The sequence below is a fragment of the Dipodomys ordii genome, unplaced genomic scaffold, assembly GCF_000151885.1.
Source record: "Dipodomys ordii isolate 6190 unplaced genomic scaffold, Dord_2.0 Scaffold104, whole genome shotgun sequence".
Taxonomy (NCBI): domain Eukaryota; kingdom Metazoa; phylum Chordata; class Mammalia; order Rodentia; family Heteromyidae; genus Dipodomys; species Dipodomys ordii.
Window position 1 is genome coordinate 3,354,328 of NW_012267320.1, and position 24,459 is coordinate 3,378,786.

Genomic DNA, 24,459 nt, shown 5'->3' on the forward strand with positions numbered 1-24,459 from the left:
AGTAAATTAACCTTCCCTGGGAAATTATCTTTTACATTAAGAATGCACCCTAAAATTCTACAATACATACTTAGTATATTTTGGCTAGTCCATACAAATTTATAAAAAACAAATAACTAATTCCAACTTATGTCTGACTACAAAGGAAAAGTATATTCATTTTTAAAAGCCAAGTCTGACAGAATATTCAAATACTGAGCTAACAGCCATTGTGATCTTACTTTACAACATTTTTTTACCAGAAGGAAGACCTTATTAAAAGATACCAATGGCTATTATCTCAGTATAAGTGAATTACTAGCAGACTGCAAAAGCCTCCAAGTTCCAAATCTATCTGTTGATAGAAAAAATTAATTAAGAAAGAAACCTTCTGGGGGTGGAAATAGGTAAAAGAATATTTGACAAATAACGGTGAATTATACAAGAAATACCTCAGGTTCAGGGTAAATAGGACAGACACACACACATGTACTAAGTCTTGCAGTAAATGAACATTTCAAAAATATCTTTTTACCTTTTCGGTCTGTCTTAAAATCAACAAGAATAGGTTCCTTATTTCCTTCTTTGTTTTTTCCTAATCCTTCTCCTTCTCTCCAGCCCATTTTTCTCATCAAAACTGCTCCCATTCCGCCAGTTACTGGGGCTGCTCTTAAGAACTGATCCTATCCAAAGAAAAAAAGGTAAAATGTCCCCATTTGACAGTTAGAACTTGAGTACAGATGTACTGGCAACTTTTCAAAAAGATAAATCTTATTTTACTTCTGTATCTGTAACAACAATTAAACTTAAAGTATTTCTGTACTCAATACATATATATATATATCCATGTTCTAATTGTTTTCATGTTAACATTAATAGTTTGAAAATCAAATGGCAATTTGAAAACAGTAACCCTTCATGCCCCTCCTCCAAAATAAAAAATAGAACACTCCTGTTTTCGTCCACTATTTAGGATCACTGGTACCTCTTCTTAGCTTGTAAAAATAAAAAGAAGGCAATGTTAAAAACAGTCAATAATAATTATGCCAGGTGTACCTAGTTTATGAATAAAGCCCAGAAATTATTTAGTAGTTTGGACACTGAAGAAGCATACTTTTGTCATCCTAAGTTTTTTTTCCCCCATTCTACCATAAAGCAAGAATAATACTTTAGACAATCCCTATGAAAAAGTTAATTCTAAACTTACACAGTAATAAATCGAAGATAATCACATAAAATACCCTGTAAGTATGCTAAAATGAATCTGAATTCTTTTAAAACCTAACTCGATGTTAAAAGACTTTTTAAAAACTCCTTAAATGTTTACATACCTAGGCCTCGGTAGCAGCAGTGTTGTGAATAGTACGGCTGGCACTGACCGGGGCAAGTAGACAGCTACAAGGATTTGGCCCTGAAACAAGTTTCCATACAGAGGGGTGAAAGTTCACAGGTTATTCTGTGAACAATCATCTCTCTCGTATCCAACCCACTGAACCATAATTTCCATCAAAGCAGCAAACCACTTAATGTCCTAAACTCCACAACTATATATATGTATATATTAACATGGTCAACAATTATTTCCAATGTTAAAAAATGCTAGATGCCTCTTGTTAATGAGCATCTATATAAATATAAAAAAGTTCTGAATTCTACTGTTATCTGTATGTCTAATTTTCTTTAAAAATTTGAAACATCTCCAAATCATGTTTTATTCCACACTGTTCCTAAATTGAAGCCTAGTGTACTTTGGAAAACTTATTAATAGAGTCATTAATAGAGCCAAAACTGTGATAGCTCAGGGAAACTCCTACATCAGTAAGTTATTAAGAAATATAAAAGTAAATCATGTTTTATACACTAATAAATCAATCTTTGTTCCCCAGCTTTCTAGTTAAAATGCTGAGGGAAAATTATGCCAATGGCACATAACTAGACATTAAGCTCAACAAGGTGCTCTGATGGAAGGAGGCAGCTGTGGAGGTAAAAACATACCCCTGGTTCAGTTCCTTATTGGGTGCAGGCCATGCAGTGTAGATGTATCAAGAGAAAAGTTAGCTGATGCTTGGGTATCAACTGCCTTGATGCTACACACCTAAAATGACTTTTACTTACTTCCAGGTTCATCTGCCCCTCTTTTGCAGGAAACACTCCTAAAAAAAAGGGCAACTGTGCAGACAATACAATATAAACCCCCAAATAGTCCACAACCCCAACTATTTCCATTTTCTAATATTTTCATTTGTTTCTTTAACCAATGTATATGCAATTCAGAAAAAAAGCTGATCCATCTACTAAGGCCACAATAATAAATAGTATTTATAAAGTCATGTAAATCATTTCATTCCAGAAAATAAGATAACCATTTCAAATGCTTTAATCATGAATAAAAATATTAGTGTTTTCTTAGTCTTAATCTAAACACACAGTTTGAATTCCCTAGTTTTTTAAAGGTAGTGTTGGGATATGCAAAAGCAAGAAAAAAAGCTAAATGATCGTTTGAACAAGTTTACTAAACACTAACATTCTGTGAACAGAAGGTTAAATGTTCAGTTGCCTAATGACTTTGAAATGGCCTAAAAATACTGCTGTATTGTTGATATTATACATGCTTCTTAGCAATTCTGCACATGGATGTTTTCCTGAAAGTATTGCATTTTTTCTGTAATTTTTAAGTTCTGATGAAAATATCTTACGGTAAAAATGAATTGCTTCCCAAAACAAATTTAGAATATAAAGATGAAACCTAAAAGTTTATACTAAACATTTTACTATAAAACTCAAATTTAATACAAAACTGGTAATGGAAAAAAATTTAATGGAAGAGCATTTATAGGGACCAACTGAGTCAGTAGAAGATTCATTTTGTAAAAGTTACTTATACCGGTAAGATGTAAGCAACATTTAGATGTAAGCAGCATTATGGAGCAGCATAGCATTATATAGATGAAGACCCAAAATATGTATAACTGGAGGGATATTCAAAACTTTCTACCCACCAATGTACAAAAACTATATTACAGTGTTCCTAGTTAAGCAACCATATTGAGCATTATAATCTTTTATAATCTTCAAGATAGAGTAGTATGAAAGAAACAGAGATGGAAGTATAGCTCGGTCATAGTGCACAAGGGCCCTAGGCATGATACGCAGGATCCCCCCAGCCCCCCAAAAAGAGACATACAAGTATTATTCTTCCAAATAATATGAAAACCATGGATCCTTTTCATATAAATATTTGTATATAAAGTAAAAATTGAACCAAATTGTGTTACCCTTTCTGTTTTCCAGTGCCAACCCCAGTACATATTAACTTTCTTTAAAAAAAAAAAAGTGGGGATATAAATCTGCTAAGAAAATCAACAAGGATAATGCTATCAAAACTGAAATGTTATCAGATTAAAATGTCCACATCAGCCAATACCTTTTTTTTTTTTAAGTAGCTCATTCATGAATGGCACCCATTGCTGTTCCTACAGGTTCCTTTCACAACACTGATTACCTCTCTCTGAGGCAGTAATAACGATGTATCTCCACTTTACTCTTGGGAGACTTTGGAATTCCAAAGAATTACTTGCCCATGATCACACAAGGAGTCAGGAGTACAGCAGGGTAAGGAAACCTTCCCAATCCATTACACCACGAAGCCTCCCAGTTTCAGCACTGCTAGGCTGCCAGTACTCCTGAAACAAATTTCCCATCACCCATCCAACCAAACCACATCCCTTCACCAAACTGCATTTCTTCAGAAAGCCAGCCCTTCTTAACCACCTAAGACTCCCCCAACAATGAGGTAGCCGTAGGTGGAGTTGACACATCTCACTGCAGGGATCTGAGACCAGGTGTACCTACATCTTCGTAGTACGAGGTGTCCGTCCTCTCCCTTGATTTTAGGTCTTATATATCCTGTTTTTTCATGAAATCAGTGGTTCTCAAATTGAGCCTGTGGATCCACCAGAGGCCACTAGGGCCTAAATGGTGATCCACAGATAGGTACCTCCCTCCCTCTCCCCCTTTACCACCACCCTCAGCACACACACCCCCGCCACCCTAGCCATCCTCCACCACCACCCCCTTTCAGTCCCATGGCAAATTCACCACATGCAACGCTACTACTAGGGTCTCCCAACCACTTGCAGTAACCAACAGCTAATCACACATAGGGACCTGGGGCTGGAAGTCACAACAGGAGTAAGGAATAGGAGGTAAGGGATCTTGTGAAAGGGACAGGACAGGAATGGATCATTAGGGATTAGGGTGGTAGAGGGCTGGGGGACGGGAGGGGGAGGTAGTGATCCACCAAAAATAAACCTGTAATAAAGTATCCCATGATGAAGAAAAATTTGAGAACCACTGCTCTGAAATGATTAGGTTAGTCCAACAGGAACTGTAGAAGATTCTGAACAGCACCTGATAGCATTTAAAACAGTTAGAGAACCACCCCCCCAAAAAAAACATCAGCAAAAAATAAATAAAAAGAACCTTAGAATATAAACTGAGTGGCTCATTTACTATATTTGCCATTGTTTCACGATTCCGGTCTATCTTCAGTGTCCATCCTGGAGCATATACATATAACAAATACACTCAGGAATTGGGTTAGCGTCACTGGCCTCTTTCATGCATACTTTAATATAGCATTCCAAAGTTTTAACTTTGTACTTTTATACTTTCCTATATGCATATACTATGTACCTTTTTAATCCACGCTTGGGCACCAGTATTTGCCAGCTGTTCTTGTGTCAGAACCTGTACTCCTGTACTTCCTGTGAACTGGCCAGGAATGGAATTCAGCTGAGCCCAGGCATCAATCTGAAAAAAAAAGTCACCATCATTACTACAAGTGATAATTTACTAAACAAAAATAGTTCTTGAAAAGGCCTGAATAACAGACTTACATATTAAACTCTGAAAACACTACACTGAAGTTAAACATCTTTAAAATCATGTTTTCTTGATTTTTTTAATTTTTATTTTTTACTATTTTCAAGTAGTTGAACAAAGAGGTTACAATTCTGTAAGTGAATATGAGTACAATGCTTCTTGGTAAATGCCACCCCTTCCTTCCTTCTCCCCCATTTAAAATTAAATGTTTTCTATGCTTTCTAAAACACTATTTTAAAAAACTCAGTGAATCCTACTAATAAAGCTCTTATATGTAACATAGGTATAGCATAGGTATATTGAGTAATATAACTATAACCCGTTTATCACCTTTATAATAATAAAACACACATCAAAACATAAGTATAATCTTTTTGCAAAATATCCCAAATTCACATCCCAAAAGATGCCTACCTTGCCTTTTTACCTACTTATTATTATGGATCCAGAATACATTTGTGATACTTGCTTAAAGATTAACATAGGAAATGGTCCAAATAAATAAAACAACATTAAAGAAAAGTTGTAGGCTGCTATCACCACTATCTACTGTAGTAAAGAATCAGCTGTTATTCATCCGAAGTGTAAATTAATAAACACCTGGAATCGTCTCCAATTTTAATTCCAGAAGATGTACTTATACTTTCTATATAGATTTACCATGTAATGGTAAAATAAATGGAGAAGCCGGTGTTTAAAGCACAGACCCTGCATTGGGATTGTCTGGGTGTGGATCCTAATATTCTCATACTAGTTGTGTGATCTTGGATATCATTAGCCACTACTCATTTCCTCAGTTTAATTAAACATGAGAACTAATAATACCTACACATCTCTGAAGTCTTATTGGCAGGCACTTAGTTCCTTTTATGCATCAGAGGGCAAGGAACTTTTTGTTTTGTTCTCTTAAAATACTTCCTGCCACATGGGGCACAATAAACATTTACTGAATGATCAGGCTTCAGGACACTTGTTTAAGCCAGCAAATTAAGACTAATGGTTTAATCACGGAGTCAATGTCACAACTCAACCATCTAGTACTATCATGAAGTCCCATTTAGAAAGTTATTAAAACTGCTACATACCCGCTCTTGAGCTCGATTTAACATGCTCATGGCTTCAAGGTCAAATGCATTCTCACTGAGTCTTTTCTGAGCAAGTGCCCGCTCACTCATTGCTGTAGAGATATCCACAGGCTAAGGAAGAAAACATAGATAATTATCTCAAACTACAGCAGGACCCTAAATTCTGAAAATGCTTGTCTTTAGTTGCTGCATGTCAAAAACAGTAGTCTTACATACTAATTTGCAAAGTCTCAAAAAAGTAAAGTAACCTTGGAAAGTGTAAATGAGGAAGGGAAGTTAGTTACGAGGATCAGGAGGCAGAAAAACTCACACAAAAAAATGCACTTTCAGTGTATTCTTTACAGTATCAAAATGGAATTAACAATAATTTAAAAGTCTCTAGAATAAAGAGCATTATTTTGAGTTGTTGTGAACTTTAAACTCTATCAATTTTCACTTTACCCTACTTATTAGCATAACCTGTTTACTAGCTAGCAGTACTTTTTAAAGTTCCTGACCACAAGTAGAAAACGATTATGATGCCAATTATCACTACTTCAAATTATCTGTACATCATTCTTCTTCTGGAAATTATGCATAGATAAACTTGCGTCTTAGCAACCCAATTTCTTCAAAGAATATTTACAGTATATAAGCAAATTTTGTTTTCAGCTTACATTTATTATATCAAAGTATTTATGGAAATCTAACATCAACTCAACATGTTTTTAAATGTGATTTTAAAAAGAAATACTAGTCCCTACTTCCCATACTTTGTCTTTTAAAACCTTACGCTGGGGTTGGGGGCATTCAGGTGGCAGGGCATGTATGAGTACTTGGATTCAGTCCTCATTACTGCACAAAAAAGTTTATGCCAGGAAGACCTTAGGTTCAATCCCTAGAAATTCAAGGGTTAAAACAAAGCTTGGGATAGAGGCAATTTTCATCTTTTTTCAAAAACAGCAATAAATTCTTGTCAGATTATCAACGGGAAAAACCAATTAAGTACGGAGTGGTTTCCAAATTAGCACAAGTTGGTATGTATCAACTAATTAATAATTTGTATTTTTCTTTTTAACACATTAAAGTTATTACCATTTCCTACTTCATACAAGAAACTTTTGTGAAAATGCTTAACTGACATAGAGAGGTCCTGCTGTTTGAAAATACAAAGAGCAGGGCTGGGAAGGTAGCTCAGCGGTAGAGTGCATGCCTTGCAAGCATGAGGCCCTGGGTTCGATTCCTCAGCACCACATAAACAGAAAAAGCCAGAAGAGGCGCTGTGGCTCCAGTGGTAGAGCGCTAGCCTTGAGCTGAAGAGCTGGGGGAGAGCGCCCAGACCCAGAGTTCAGGCCCCATGACCGGACCCAAAAAAAAAAAAACAAAAAAAGAAAATACAAAGAGCAATGCTCCATAGATATGACAAGTCAGTAACACTAGCTAAGAATCTGTTAAGTAAAATAGAATCTAGCTATTATACTACGAATTGTATATGAAATATTAATAAGATCTATATAGTGGGAAAAGCTGTCAATACTGAAAATAATTTTACTCTGTATATAATAAGGACTAACTTTTCTAAGTGTAAGAACCCTTGCACCAATATTCTTAGCCATTTAGCAAGGACTACTTGGGCTAAATCAAGTTTTTTTTCATCCACAAAGTATAAATTTTTATATACCTTAAAATGAAAACAAACTGAATTCTATAATCTATAATACTGTTTATCTCTGGGTAAATGATCCACAGAGAGTATTTCTAAGGACTTCAAGAGTAAGAGAAGTTAAACTGAAACACAAAGAAATGTACTATATTCAAACCAGTTGCTTCTATTTTAATTCCTGGACTCAAACCTGGTCTGTATAATCCCTGGAACTTTAAATGCAAGTACAAGTATTTAAGGCCAAAATCTGTGACCACTAGATCTACCATAGATGTCTTGTACGGTTGGGATTATCAAGGTAATTTTTGAAGGTCCACCTATGAGAAATTAGCCTTCCCAGACTTATATTGGTTCTCAGATCAATCTAAATGTTAAGAAGCTTAGGCATAATCTAGAAAAGGCTGAAATCTGACAAGACACTGGGGAAAAGGTCTACCCCGATTTCCAATCACAGCTTCACCATGAAAGTAACTAGGATGGCTTTAAAATCTAACTCTACCACAAGAGCCGGTGGCTCCTAACTCCTCAGAAGGCTGAGATCTGAGGATTTCAGTTCAAAGCCAGCCCAGGCAGAAAAGTCCATGAGACTCTATCTCCAATTAATCACAGAAAAAGCCAGAAGTAAAAGTGGGTAAAAGTGGCAGAGCACTAGCTTTGAGCAAAATAACTTTACTACAATACAACAAACAATATGTTCCAAGTAGAATACTAAAGAATCTAATACAGTCACTGTATCCCTCTAGAGACACTTTAGGTCTTCTTTTTTGGTCAGACATTAATTTAAAAAGTAACTTAATCCACTTTTTTTATCCCCAGGATGAAACTTTCTTTAATCCTAGAATATTTTATATAAATTTACATCTCATTCTACTTGATGTTGAAATTTAAGTAAACTTACGACTCTCTTCCTGACACTGTATGAAAGTTGAAAGTTCCTTCAAGTAGTTTATGTAATAATTGTTAATTTCTTATTTTTAATGTGAAAAGTACACTCAAAATCAATCAAGATTATCTTAACTCTGTAAGGATCTTAAAGTATTTCCACCTTTACGATAATCCAGGTTATGTAATACATAAAAATTCCCAAAGCATTAGTATTCAATGATCTTATCTAATGTTACATGTATTAAAACATTAAACAAAAGCAAAAATCACACACACACACACACACACACACACAAACGGCTACCAGTTAAAGCTGCACAGTCCAACAGGATTTTCTGCAGTAATAACAGCTAAGCACTTGGAATGTGGGTAGTGTGATTTAACAAACTGATTTTTTGTTCAGCAGTTGGTGATCACTACATTGGAAAATGGGAGTTTTAAAATCTTAACCATCCTTTTTATCATTCAGAAACAGGAACTATGTAAACGGTATCAAAATAAAAGTCATTCTTAGAAGACATGAATTTGTAGAATTTTTATCAAGTTTTATCAACATGTTTTGTTTCCACAAATAAGTCTGCTACATAATGTGTGAAAATTGTATAGAATCTAAAAATGTATGAAATTTTAAATATTCTAGGTATGATAATTTTCTTTTTCTAGAATTTGACCTAAAAGGTAAATAACATAAGGTATACCTAAATCACAATTCTCACATTAATAAAAACTACCCACAATTTTTCATCTCTATCTCAGCAAAGGATCCTTCTAAAAGGATGCAGGTGTAATGAACACATTTTATCACCTGTATTTCATATATATGGAATGTACTTTTTACATCTTTTCCATTTTAAAATTTTCTTTCTATTTTTAGCCCTCTTTTGTTAACTGCTTTACATATCAAGAATTTTGTAGAATGCAGCAAAAGGATGTGAATGTGAAGGAGTTAAATATAAACTTAGGGTAGAGTAAATCAGATTTTAGAAAAATATAGAAGACAATTATTTTCTACACAGGTAACTGCAGATATCTCAAACCTAAAAGAGGCTATAAAAAATAATTAGCAATAAGAAAACAGCTAAAGAAATCCATTGACCAATAAGATATTTATAAAGTATTAGCAAAAAACATTAATACACTTCAATATATTAAAAATGACAACTTCAAGAACTATCATTTGATTCATCTTTTAAAGTGAGTTATCTGTCTCTTTATTAAATCATACAAGATTCTGTAGCATAACTCTTAAGTCTAGATGAAATAATGGGAAAACATAATTCTAGAACTTACAGGCTTATAATTTACAATTAAAATGTTCATCTTAATTCCTCCAAGAAGTTAGTTTTCCTAAACTTTACAAATTCAAAGCTTCAGAATTCTAGTTTGAGATGCAGACATGATTTAAGAATATAGAACTTGACACTGTAAAAATGATCTTAACATAGAATTGGGTCTTTAAAATACTGATAGTAAATCCAGAAAAACTTGAGATGTGTAGGAAGTATAGCTATTACTCCAGTTTATACCCTATATTTACTTGTATTCAAGAACTACATTTCAATCTTCTAATAAACCTTTACTAACTTTACTTACTATAATTAATACCCATGAGGACTATTTTTTAAGTATTACTTTTCCAGTCATATTTTTTGAAGTTTCAGTGTTTATAAATCTGATTCACACATATATGTAAAAGTTCTGCAATCATCTCTTACTGAGGATGCTGCTAGATGTGTAGGAAAACGATACTATGATAGAACGTTTAATGAGTGGTTCTTCACAGGTATGGACTTACGTTGATTCATCCATGATCCAGGACTATACACTCATGTCAAAGAGCATTCTTATGAATGACAATTGGGGTCAGCAAAGATAATTTCATCCTTCTAAAGATAGTATGTGTGACTTTTAGCTAAACATTTGATGGCCAAGATTAAAGAAGCACAAGCTCTATTTATATTAATTAAAAAGACAAAAACTAATCCTCAGATAAAAATTTGGTCACTTAAAAGAGCATTTCCCTTTATCTTACAAAGCCTTTACTTCTATCAAAAGGGTCAATGCCTCCCTGAAGTATCAACAAAAGTATTCCACAAACAGTAGCACAAGAAACATTACTTTTATAAGCACAGTGCACTTAGCTAAATAACCAGAACTGAATATTTTACATTACAAACATTTCCTCTATATGGTTAACGTTACTGTTACATAAGTGTAGAGTTGAGAGCAGAGCGTAATTCTACCCTACCCCTTTCTCTCCTAAAATTTTGGAACTTACTTGTTTAAAACTAGGTTAATCTATGAGTGTAATCTTCTATGTAAGTAGCTTAGAGTTGTGTATTAAGTAGTTTTATCTATCTTGTCAGAAGAGACATCTGCTTCATTTAGGCATCTGAACAGAACTTTCCTTCTGTCCTAATAAAATACTAACTTTTGTTCTCAATGTTCATCCCCCACTAATGATTTCTTTAGAATTCCCTCAACCGCTTTGATGAAAACCAAGATTAAGCCATCATCCTGTCAGTGCATGAAAAATACATGAGTACTCATCAAATTTCTTGACTAAAAAGAATAAAGATTAATAAGGACTGTCACTGTCTTTAACTGAAGGAAGACAAAACAGTTATAGTTACTTCTCAGAAAAGTCTCTTGGAATTTTCCAATATTTATAGATGGTTTACTTCATGGGAGTCTGGCCATGCTCTTTTTTAACTTCTACATGCTTAATCCGGAATAAACGTTTTTAGAAAGCATACATATTAGGATTTCTAAGCCTATACAGCTCTCATCATAGTCGATTATTCAGCTAGTACAAGATCAAATCAGCTGCAAATGTCTGTTAACCTTTCCCTCTTGAGATATCCAAGTAGCCTGATTTGGGGATTAGGAACTGAACACTGAATTGTTTTCACTAAAATATTGTCCAAGTCAGATAAACTCTCTCTTCATAGTTAACTTGCTTAATTCCATGTGAATATAGACTACCACTAATTCTTAACTCGAAGTTGGCTGTTTGATCCCTCTTCAAAAATGCCCCAAGAGGAAAAAAGTGAAAATGTCTATGAATATAGCTTGGGGGAAAAACACTGCTAGGAAAGTTTCTGATTTGGGTTGTTACTTTCTGGTTTCATATACAGGATTTTCTCTGTAGGAAGTGTTTACTGGCAGAATGGATATGCCAATGTCAAGAACCTCAGGAAAGAGTATAGGTCTTAGACCCACAGATCCTGTAACTGCACAAGTCTAAAAAGGGTATCGGCAATCTAGTCAGTACTTGCACAAATGTCAAGGCTTTGGAAACCAAGCACAAGTGGTGATGACAACTAGTCTATGATATTGAAAACTCCCACCTCCCCCCTAGAAAGTCTCCACCCTCCCACATCCCCCAAGCGTGATTTTGCACAACAAGTTAAATAAAAGTAAACTGTTTATTAAAAGATACAGCAAAGGTACAGATACATAGATACATACAAAGATACAGATATATATATATTTACATATATATACAGTCTTGCTGTTTTCTTGTGCACTATATTTAGCAGCACATTTAATCAGGCGGCATTTTAATGGGGCTGTTTTAACACTTGGCATTGTTACTACGTCACTTTTGACAAGATACAACTATAGCCTTGTGGATATTTCAACGAGTAAATTCCACTTCTCCAACTTCCAATAGTGGCAAAGGGGTGAAGAAGGGAAGGGAGTACCAAGGCTGAACATTAGGTTAAACACAAGAATGCAAAAGGACCAAGGTGTAGCACTGGGAAGGGAAAAATGAATAAAATTAAAGGCTATCTGAACCTAAAATAGTAGTAAGAAACCATCCTTAAATGGCAATGTACCCAAGATATTCACATCAGACTACAATGACCTTTTCCAATCCACTTCTTGTGTTGAACCTGACGATCTGCCCTCTCTGCTCAATGCCTCCAACCCAATAAAGCTGCTACCACCAAAATCTAGAGCTATAGAGCCTTGAAGCAAAACGGGAAGCTAAATAGTTGTACCTTGGGCTACCTTCCCACAAATGCAAGGAGGGCCCAATGTTGGGTAGGGTTGTGATAACACTGTTCTCTGCAATTCGATGCTTTTCACTTTGTGGCTTGGTTCCACAAAGTGAACTGCATCGAGTTACTGTCAAATGAGAAGCTGCGGGTTGTTTCATCTGTCGTTTAACCCGGCCCTGCCGTTTAACCCGGCCCTAAGAAGAGTGAAACAGAATCCAAATCAGATATAAAATAACAATAAAATGGCAGATTTAGGTATAAAAAGAAAAAACACAAAATATTCATCTCACTTACCTCAGAAGGTAAATTGCTGCTGAAAACATTATCATCATCTTTGTTTTCTTCACCATTTTTCTCCACAGGAACCCATTCTCCATAAACACTATCTGCTTCTTTTTTCCGATGTTGAGATCCAGACGACACAGGAAATTCTTTTGTTAATGTTACCTGGCTTTTTGGTGGAGTTGGCTTTGCTGCAGCAATCTTAAAAAAAAAAAAAATTCCTTAGTTAAAACTTTTATAAAATATATATTCTTGCCAGGCACTGGTGGCTCACGCATATAATCCTAGCTAATCAAGAGGCTGAGATCTGAGAATCACTGTTAAAAGCCAGACTGGGTAGAAAAGTCCCCATGAGACTCCAGTAAACTACTTAAAAAAAAAAAGAGAAAAAAAGTGAGAAGTGGCATGCTAGCTCAAGTGGAAGAGCACTATCCTTGAGCACAAAGAGGGACAGTGACCAGGCCCTGAGCTGAATTCAAACTCTAGGAAGGGTAAAAAAGAAAAAAAGAAAAATGTTCTTCCAAAAGTGGTTTATAAAGAATTTCAGCCTTACTTGAAGGCAATGTTTAGATTGCAAATGGTTTGTTACTTTTCATAGTATTTAAATCAAAAATTAATCTAAGCCAGGCACCTGTAATCCTAGCTACTCAGGAGGCTGAGATCTGAGGACTGCGGCTCTAAATCAATCCAGGCAATAAGGTCCATGGGACTCATCTCCAATCCATAAAAGCCACAGGTGGAGCTGTGGGTTGAAGATCAGGGACAGCACGCAGGCCCCGAGTTCAAGCCCCAGTACACACTCCCTAATACATTAAACCCATGTTTATGTTGCATTTAAATAGTTACATGTATTATGTCATTTTATCAATCCCTAAGTACTAATACTTACATTCAGATTGAAAAAAATAGGCTTGGGTTCACTGAGTTTAAAGGGGTGATGATAAAAAGGAGGTTCTTCTTCTTCTTCATCCGAAACATGGGGTTTATTCACTATTACATCATCATCTTCTTTACTCTGTGCAATCTGTTTGCATTTCTTTAAAAAAAAAAAGATAAATCTTATGGTTTATATAGAATATGCTTAATTTTAAGAAATCATCACATAAAATCAACTTACACAAGGAAACAAGACTACTGATAGGTTAAAGTAATAAAAAGAAGTAATTCAAGCCAGGCCTTGGTGGCTGTAATCCTAGCTACTTAGAAGGGTAAGATCTGAGGATTGCGGTTCAATGCCAACTTGGGCAGGAAAGTCCATGAGACTCTTATCTCTAACCACCAGAAAAAGTGGAAGTGGTGCTATGGCTCAAAGTGGTAGAGTGCTAAGCCTTGAGCTTTGAAAAGACTCATGGACAGCCCCAAGGCTCTGAGTTCCAGCTCCACAACTGGCAAAAAAAAAAAAAAAAAAGTAATTCAGCTTATTCAGCTTATTAACTGTTATTTAAACACACTGGCTAGTCAGTCAACAACATTTATTGAGCACCTACTATGTGCAGAGCACTGTACTGGGCACTGTCTTGGAATAAAAAAAAAAAAAAAGTAGAAGACATGGTCCCTGCTCCCAAGGAGCTTACAATCTAATACAAGACAAATTACATATACATAAAATAATCCAAGAACGTTTTTTACAGAGCAACACAATAACAAGTGCAAACTGATATAATACAAATTGAATACATAAGTGCTAAAAGAACAGAGACATAAAGAGAGAATAGTCAAGGTTTGGAAAAAAGAAAAAAAATCAAAAAATGTTCCTTGAAAAATTCTAAGCCAGATTTTCATAGTAAAGAAAAAGGGTTGCTAGGGAAAGGAAAAGAAAGCCATCTTGGTCAGGTGGTGGTAGAGAAGCAAGAAGAAGCCTATTAGAAGGGACTACTTAAGATGAGGCTAGAAACAAAACACTAAGTGTTCATAGGATTTTAGATAAAGAATTTAGATTTGGTAAGTGAGCAATGGACGTTTTTGCTAGGTCCTTTTTTTTTTTAAGCTACAATTCATACCTAACGAATCTAAGTGAAGAAACAAACTAAGATACTTTTATGTCCACCAAATATATGGTAAAATAAAAGATTTGAAACTTTTTTGTGAACAGGAGTAGACCGTAACATGTCTTCCCAGTAATGTTTTGTCAATACAACTTAAGAATGAAAAATAAGGCATGATGGAGAGGTTGCGATTGATGCCGTCTGACACATAAAGCAAAGTCAATTCCTCCTTAAGAAGCAAAGGAATAGACTTTATTACCTGGCTTCATAAAAAGGTCAGAGTAAATTTGAGTAGATTTGTCTCTATACAGCAGAATTTGTCACATCTAATATCAATTGAAATATTACAATAGGAATTAAAAAGCTCACTTAGCCAAAAACACAGTATTTCAAGCATGTAACCAATGGGAACAGAATATATTGACAGTGGCAGGCTAGCATAAGGCTAGCTAGTAACGAGTTTCAGTATATGAAACAGTATGGTATTTCTGGATCCTAGCAGCAATATTTCAGCATCCCCCCCCACCCCGCAAAAAAAAAGCCTCCCCCCAAAAGCCTCGATTGAAAAGACCAAATTCTTAGAAACAAAAATAAGTATATTTAAAATATATGTTACTGCCAAAACCCGAACCGCAGAGGAAGAACTGATAATGGCCGGCCATTATCGCCAATGGCTGGTACCAAACAGCCAAAACCCGAAATGTTGATGCGAAAGAAGTTCCTTTCAGGCAATGGCCAGCTATTCTCATTAATTTCCAAGCTCCGGTGGCAAAAGATCATTTCTGAAGATTGTCTGTGTCTTTGCGTATATGCAGTACACTCGTGGCGATCAGTGAACACGTCGTGAATGGAAACGAAACTGTAGGCGAGCTTCTGCGTGTTGCTCACTCAACACCTCCTCCATTCAAACGAACCGTCCCACTCCTCAGTCAGTTTGGCTTCTAAAACTGGAAAGCAAAAGTAATGGGAAGTAACTTTTAGCTAGCGGAGCTTAGCCATCCCGGATAATGGCCTGCTAAACAGAGCTTCTGCCGCTGCCACATCTGTATTTCGGGTTTTGGCCACTCGGTGCCAGCCATTATCAGTTCAGCCCACAATTCAGGTTTTGGCACACTCCAGAGTCAACAACCCTGGAATAATCCATTTAAGAATGAAAACGAATTCTGTCTAGCTTACCTCAGTTAGTTCTTCTATGGTCGCTCCTCCTGACTTTTTTGCAACTTTCTCTTCTATTGTAGGCGGAGGTGCAGGCTTTAGGTTTGGCGGTAAAGGAACACCAGCCTTCGCACACATGGCAGCTGCATTAGCTTTGGCTATTTCAAGTAATTGAGCCTTATCTGTAAGAGGAAAGTGTAAGAAGCAGTCTTCTTAAAGGCTATACATTTTGTTATCAACTTTCAAAAAGTAATAAAATCAAAGACCTCAATTTCCTGCTCTACCTTATGGCTGTAACCACCCCTTGAATCTCCAAAATTTCTTAAGGTGATGGGCCCTTTAAAAGAATCTAATCCACATGGAATTTCCTCCTCAAAGACTACCGAAAATTTACTATAAATTTACTATGAAACCATAATGATCACTCAGCCACAAACACTAAGACACAAACCCAACTTTTCTTCCACAAATTAGGACCTTAAATTTAGTTTCCTCCTAACATCTGCCTCATTGCTCCTTGAGCCCAAATTAAGAGTGTCACCCCTCTAAGAAGACCCAAGTCGAATTAACATTCCTCTGAACTGTGCTAATAGGCCTGAACACTAACAGTGTGGCCATCATCACTTTCCTTTTGGCAGTTTTACTATTTCGTAAAGATGGACATATCTATTTTACCATATCCTTCACTAACACCTCATCATTTGGAGAATTACATACTATTCCTCTACTTGGAATGAGAATGTCAAAAACTTGGTAAACTGAATGCACACCTAGCTGTATTACTTTTGCTCTGTAAGTAATCTACTGAGTTGATAAATTATCATCCAGCAGGTAACCATGCATCCATCAAGTTTTAACTACCTATACACACTACTTAATCAAGAAAAAGTTAATAGTATTTTAAAAATATGGCAGAACTCAGCTAGCATCACCCACCCTAGGTGAACTCCCAGATACAAAATATCCATTAACTTCCATTGCCAACTATACTTATCAGAATTACTGTCACATATCAAATTGTGGTTTGTTTTGCAAAGATATATGTTGAACCACATATAATAATGAGCACATACTAGCCTTGTTAATGTAACAGGATTTTCCCATCTGTTTCTGCTCTCCATTTTTAGTGAAGGCAAGAAGGCTCAAACATTGAAGTACATGTTGTTTTTAATATTCTCCAAAGCAGGTCTTTTATTAACTCCAATTACATGCACTTATCCCAATCTTCTAATCATATCTACATACTCCATTTGACTCAGATGCAAAAAAAAAACTCCTATTTAACCCATTCTCTATTACAATGCTATTAAATTATAAAAACAATGACTCACCCAAATCTGTTAGACGTTTGGGTGACCTGCCTCTTTCAGAAGACCTGGATCTTTTCCGCCGAATAGGAGATCTGCTAAACCTTCTCCTCAAGGGTGTTCTTGATCGCCTCAATCTGACTGGTGATATACTGAAGCTTCGTCTTCTTACCACAGACCTTGATCTTCTCCTTCGGCTGGGGGTACGGCTCCTTCGGCTGGGGGTGCGGCTCCTTCGGCTGGGGGTGCGGCTCCTTCGGCTCGGGGTGCGGCTCCTTCGGCTGGGGGTGCGGCTCCTTCGGCTGGGGGTGCGGCTCCTTCGGCTAGGGGATATGCTGAAACTTCTTCTTCTACCAACAGATCTAGATCTTCTTCGTCGACTTGGAGTGTGACTTCTACTCCGGCGACTCGGGGTTCGACTTCGAGCTCTGGCTGTTTTGCGGTTATCTCGGGAACTTGATCTTTTCCTTTTCCTTTCCCTAGATTTGGATCTGTGCTTTGGAGATCTTTTGCGCTTCTCTTTTGATACAGAACGCCTTCCTCTAGACTTTGATCTTGACCTACTGCTCCTCCTTCTGCGTCTTGAACGCGAACGTGACCGTGTTTGAGAGCGATGAGACTTGGACTTAGATGATCGCTTCCTTGCTCGGGACCGAGACTCACTGGTACGCTTGCGGGACTTGTGCTCAGAAGACTTGGACCGCTTACTCCGAGATCTCAATGAAGAATCTCTTTTCTTTTCTTTCTCACCTTTGTCACGGTTCTTATTTTTCTTGCTTTTTTCATGTGTGTCCTTAACTTTCACAAAAATTTCATAGTCATCTTTTTCCTCTGAAGATGACTCTGAAGCTCTTTCAGGCACACTTACTACAACTGGACTGGCAGCTATTTTGTCTCGTTCAACTTCACTTGCAAGCAAAGGTCCTTCAATACCAGCTCTAAGGTTTGCAAGACGTTCCATGTCCTTAGGAAGTAATGGTCTCACTAGGTCAGCTTCATTAATTTCATCAATACTTGCAGGAAATCCTGAATCAAACAGTGTTTCCTTAGTAGGGAGAGTTACTTCTTTATCTTCTCCACTACTTTCTTTAGGGCTGAGAACAACTGATGCCTGGTCACTCTCTTTGACTGAAAATGGCTCTTCCATATCCTTACACACAAGATTATTAGATGGTAAGTCAAGATGAATGTCTTTAGCAGGCAAAGGTCCCTCTATGTCAGCTTCACTACCACCACTGGGGCTGGTGGAAATGACCATATCATGTTCAGTATCTTGAGTCGTTAAAGATACTTCAACGTCATACTTATTAACTGAATCAGGAGCAGATACTGTGGCAAACTCAATACCTTTGCTAGTTTCCAGAGCCAGAGGATCAGCAGAAGACAGAGGTCCTCCTCCATCAGCTTCACTAACACCAGGACAGGTGTCCAATACCATGCATTGTTTAGTCTCATCGATGGTCGAAATTTTCTCTTCACCACTTTCACCAATGGAATCAGTGCTAGTAGCAGACACTGTACTATGTTCCATATCTTTAGCAATTAGATGGTTACTAAGGTCTGTATTTATAACATGGCCACTTTCATAAGTGTCACTCAGGTGTCCTTCGACATGTGGCACTTCACCTGAATGCAATGGAATCTGCTGCATACCAACCTCTGGAACAAAATTTTGATCCCCAGATAGTAAAGTCACCCCTTTCATAACATGTGATGGCAAAACACTAGGCTCCACTATCATCGGTGCAGGCTCTAAAGCCATCTCCGTTGATGTTACTTGAGTCTGCTCTAAGTCAGGGACAGCAGGCTCTGAAACAGTCACAGTAGATTCCTGGGCAGAAACACCTGGTTCTGAAACAATCGCAGCAGGCTGAAGGACTGATATTGCTGGTTCCAAGACAGGCACAGAAGGCTCCAGGGCAGGAACAATTGACATAGGGACGGCAATGTGCTCTGACTCAGCCACAGCCGGAAGCTCCAGGGCAGCCATAGCAGGAGGTTCTGGGGCAGCCACAGCAGGAGGTTCAGGAACCACCAGGGAAGGAGGTTCAGGAATGGCCACAGCAGGAGGTTCTGGAAAGGCCACAGCAGGCGGCTCTGGAATAGCCATAGCAGGAGGCTCGGGAGCTGTCACCACAGGAGGCTCTGGGCTAGCCACAGCAAGAGGTTCTGATACGGCCAGGGCTGGCAGCTCCAGAGCACCCTCTGTTTGCTCTGGAACAGTTACTGGAGGCTCTAGCAGAGCCACGGATGCTGCTGAGGCAACATGTCCTGAAGCTCTCACAGAGTCACATGTTTCTGCTCTATCTGACATCACAGCTGGCTCTGATGTTAGCATAGCTGATTCAGCTGACACAGGAGTTTCAGAAAGCATACAAGTCACTGGTCTCTCCGGAACCATTTCATGGTCTGCTACTACAGCAGACTCAACAGGTGTTGACATACCTGCAGACTCTGGCTCTTGTGTTTCCGGTACTGTCACAATGGCCTCCGATGTTAACACTGACGGCTCTGATCCAGACACTGAATAATTAGCAGGTACTGCCGAAGTCTCTGAAATCTCACTTTGACTCACTGGATGCTCAGGTTGTGGTACAGTTTCTTCAGGAGGTAATGCTGGCACCTCCGTGGGCCAAGTATTTTCACCTGTTAACACTGTCTGCTCAGTAGGCAATGCTGGACCCTCTGGGGGTTCTTCAGGAGGCAGTGGTGGTGTCATTGGTGGTTCCTCAGGTGGCAAAGGTGGCATTGTTGGAGGCTCTTCAGGAGGCAAAGGTGGCACCATATATGCCTCTGTATATGTGTCAGTGTAAGAATCAGTGTAAGAATCAGCTGCCATGGACATCATTGAACGATCGGTGTAGGATGACATCATAGACCGATCAGCTGCAGAGTACGATGACATCATAGACCGGTCAGCAGCAGAATATGATGACATCATAGACCGGTCAGCACCCATGGACATCATAGATCGATCAGCCATAGGGGACATCATGGAGCGTTCATAAGCTGACATCATGGAGCGTTCATAAGCTGACATCATGGAGCGTTCAGCCATAGGAGACATCATAGAGCGCTCATAAGCTGACATCATAGAGCGCTCATAGGCTGACATCATAGAGCGCTCAGCCATAGGAGACATCATAGATCGCTCATAAGACATCATAGAGCGTTCATAAGATGACATCATGGAACGTTCTGCAGCATAGGACATCATCATGGACCGTCTAGATGCCAACATCAGGGGTCTAGGTGCTAACCTATAGGGCCTAGGTGTTATCCTATAGGACCTGGGTGCTATTCTATAGGGCCTAGGCGACATCCTATAGGGATCAGGAGTTAGTCTGTAGGGATCATGGCCTAATCTATAGGGATCCTGTCCTAACCTGTAGGCATCATGACCTAATCTATAGGGGTCATGACCCAACCTATAGGGATCCTGAGCCAACCTGTAAGGATCCTGAGCTAACCTATAGGGATCTGGAGATTTTGAATCCATCATAGCAGAATCTTGAGTACTAGATGCTAACATCTGGGCATCCATGGTACCAGATGCCAACATCTGAGCATCCATGGTGCCAGAAGCTAACATTTGAGAATCCATAGTTCCAGATGCTAACATCTGGGAATCCATAGAGCTAGTGGCTAACATCTGGGAGTCCATGGTGCTGGTGGCTAACATCTGGGAGTCCATGGTGCTGGTGGCTAACATCTGGGAATCCATGGAGCTGGTGGCTAACATCTGGGAGTCCATGGAGCTGGAGGCTAACATCTGGGAGTCCATGGAGCTGGTGGCTAGCATCTGGGAGTCCATGGAGCTGGTGGCTAGCATCTGGGAGTCCATGGAGCTGGTGGCTAACATCTGGGAGTCCATGGAGCTGGAGGCTAACATCTGGGAGTCCATGGAGCTAGAGGCTAACATCTGGGAGTCCATGGAGCTAGAGGCTAACATCTGGGAGTCCATGGTGTTGGAGGCTAGCATCTGGGAGTCCATGGTGTTGGAGGCTAGCATTTGGGAGTCCATGGTGTTGGAGGCTAACATATGGGTCTCCAAGGTGTTAGAAGCTAACATATGGGATTCTTGGGCCATCAAGGGATCCACGCCTACTGTTACAGAAGTCTCCCCCACTAATGTAGTAGGCAGCTCCTGTGCTACCGTATTATAGGATTCCAGCGCTGTCGTCGAGGGCACCTCCAGGGACTGCGACACGGTCATCGTTGACAGCTCCGATGTTGTCACCACAGACTGAACAGAGATCTCCAGCGCCACAGTTGCCACAGGCTGCCCCGGCAACTCTGGCGCCCCAGGCTGCCCAGGCAACTCCAGCACCCCTGTTGCCAGAGGCTGCCCCAAAAGCTCCAGTGCTCCAGCTGCCCCAGACTGCCCCGAGAACTCCAGTGCCCCAGCTGCCATGAGCTGCCCGGACAACTCGAGTGCCCCAGTTGCCACAGACTGCCCGGACAACTCGAGTGCCCTCGTTGCCGAAGGCAGCCCAGACAACTCCGGCACCCCAGTCACCGAAGGCTGCCCAGACAACTCCAGCGCTGTGGTTGCCACTGGCTGTCCAGGCAACTCCAGCACCATCGTTGCCTCAGGCTGCCCCAGCAACCCTGCAGCCGTTGTCACCTCAGGATGCCCAGGATGTTCCACAGCTGTCATCCCCACAGGCTGCTGGAACTCTGTCGTCGTCACAGGCTGATCGGTCAACTCCATTGCTACTGTGACCGCAGGCTGCCCTGGCAACTCTACTGCTGCTGACACTACAGGTAGGCCTGGCACCTCCTGTGCCATCACAGGTGGCTCTGGAACCTCCTGTGGTGGCTCCATCCCCAAAGGTGATGCTGGGGGCCCTGGCAATTCCTGCGACAACGGTGGCACTGCTGTCACAGAGGGCCCCAGCACCTCAGGCACTGCTGTCGCAGGGGGCCCTGGCACCTCGGGCACTGGGGTAGAAAGGGGCCCTGACAACTCTGGCACCGGGGGAGCAGAGGGCCCAGGTAACTCCAGCATGGGAGTCACAGAGGGCCCTTGCATCTCCGGCATGGAGGTCGAAGGTGGCCCCTGCAACTCTAGCACTGAGGCCACCGACGACTCCGGCGGCTCCAACGATGTGGTCTTCAGCAGCTCCTGCGACTCCTGCAGTCTTGTCACAGATGAATCTGCGATCTCCATTGGTACTTCTACAGGCTGCTCTGGCAATCTTAGCACTTCAGCTGCAGGTGACTCTGGAAAATCCATTGTCATTGATGTGCTTGGTTCAGGATAAACCTCAGTAGCTATCTCTGCAGCTACAAGGGTTTCTTTTGCTACAGGAGGCTCTACCAGCATGGTCTTTGATGGCTCTGGAGATCTGCTCTCCAAAGATTTCAGTGCAGATTTCATCTGATATTCCATTGACATTGTTACTACTGGCTCAGATGACTTCAGCACTACTGTTGTAGCAGGCACTGGTGCTGTTGCAAAGGAATCCAGAATCTTTGTCACAGATGGTTCCTGTGTTACTGACACAGACTGCTCTGAGCTTACTGATGCAGATCCAACTGACAGTTCTGCAGGTTTTGTAACTGGCTTCAGAGTTTCTAAGGTGGGTGGCTCTGATAATTCCATTGGTACTACTGGAGGTTCTAGCATAACTGCAGGGGAATCAATGGTCTCAGGCGGGCCAAATGCTCTTACAGGATGTTCCAGTGCCATTGCTGAAGGTTCAGAATCAAACTTAAAATAGGAATCAGATTCTAAATCTACGTTCCCATCATGATGAGATTTCGGCTTTGACTCGGAGTCTTCTGGCTGTCTTTTATATTTTTTCTCCTTTTCTTTCTTCTTTTTCTTCTTTTTATTTTTGTGCTTTTTATGCTTCTTTGATTTTTTGGTGGGAATCTCATCAGTAGGATCTGTTTGTACAGATACACATCTACTTTTTCTGGAGGTCTCTTTCAAGTCTGAAAGTAATAGAAATAATTTTGTCAAAAACAAAGTAAACCTACAACTCCCAAAAGTAGTTTCAGATAATCATTATAAACCAGCGCCTCCATTCCATATTAAAACATTGTAAGATAATTCCTTGTGTTAAATGAAAAGTTACAAAACTTTCAGCAAGTCAATTACTCAAAGACTGTCATTTCTCTAACAAATGAAAGCTAACAATATAAATTCTTAGCTTATCAAAAAATGCAATCAGAATTATAAGATTATATATAGGGGTGGGAATACTTACTAGGAAGATTGGTTGCCTAGGAAGTACAAAGCTGTGGGTTCAATCCCCAGCACTGAAGAAACAAAGTTTTACTAAATAATATTAAAATGATTGTTTCCTCCAGCTCTCAAATTACAGCAGTTTCATAATCTGTAATAGTTCCTATTAAAATAGCCACATTAAATGTTTTCTTTTTGCCAGTCCTGGGCTTGAACTCAGGGCCTAGGCATTGTCCCTGTGCTTCTTTTGCTTAGGCTAACACTCTACCACTTGAGCCACAGCACCACTTCCAGCTTTTTCTGTTTATGTGGTACTGAGGAATCGAAACCCGGGCTTCATGCATGTGAGGCAAGCCCTCTGCCACTAAGCCACATTCCCAGGGCCTAAATAATTTTTAATTACTTATTAATCTGTACATTTAAGAAACATCATGACAAAGGCTTTCGAAGAGTGCGCCTGCTTTTGAAGCCTCAATTAAATCTTTCACTTAGTAGATAAATGGCTTTGACAAAATTACTAACATAATTTGTGTTCTAGTTCAGAGACAAAGCGAGTTAAAAACTTGCTAAGTGGGCCAGGCGCTAGTGGCTCACATCTGTAATCTTAGCTACTCAAGAGGCTGAAATCTGAGGATCATGGTTTGAAGTCAGCCTGTGTAGGAAAGACCATGAGATTCTTAGCTACGATAAACTACTCAGAAAAAAACCAAAAGTGGCACTCTGGCTCAAGTGGTAGGGCAAAAGAAGCTCAGGGAACAGTGTCCAGGCCCTGAGTTCAAGCCCCAGGACTGGAACAAAGAAATAACAAAAACCACACTAAGCGAGACTGAAGATGTAGCACAGCAGCAGAGTATTTTTGTAGCATAAGGCAGGCCCCGGTTCTGATTCCTGCAGTAAAACTAATTTCTTAAAAAAAAAAAAATACAAAGTACATATAACAATGCCTCTTGAAGCCGGGCACTGGTGGCTCACGCCTGTAATCCTAGCTACTCAGGAGGCTGAGATCTGAGGATCGCGGTTCAAAGCCAGCCCGGGCAGGAGAGACCGTGAGA

At 39.4% G+C, this 24,459-nt stretch overlaps 1 protein-coding gene across 5 annotated transcripts in view; it reads right to left on the reverse strand.

The window, feature by feature from the left end:
- Son (SON DNA binding protein) overlaps nt 1-24,459 on the reverse strand; it is a 33,620-nt gene that overhangs the window by 3,127 nt on the left and 6,034 nt on the right. For 2 of the 5 annotated variants that reach the window (XM_013027457.1, XM_013027458.1), the window contains exons 3-9: nt 17,236-23,154; nt 15,926-16,086; nt 13,654-13,800; nt 12,777-12,965; nt 5,949-6,059; nt 4,675-4,791; nt 515-662 (exon numbers count right to left, since the gene is read on the reverse strand). In XM_013027457.1, coding sequence (XP_012882911.1) covers nt 515-662; nt 4,675-4,791; nt 5,949-6,059; nt 12,777-12,965; nt 13,654-13,800; nt 15,926-16,086; nt 17,236-23,154 — 6,792 coding nt within the window. Of the gene's footprint in view, nt 1-514; nt 663-1,310; nt 1,391-4,674; nt 4,792-5,948; nt 6,060-11,907; nt 12,677-12,776; nt 12,966-13,653; nt 13,801-14,975; nt 15,697-15,925; nt 16,087-17,235; nt 23,155-24,459 lie in introns of those variants that run through there. The other 3 variants (XM_013027460.1, XM_013027461.1, XM_013027462.1) reach the window with 3 other exon arrangements.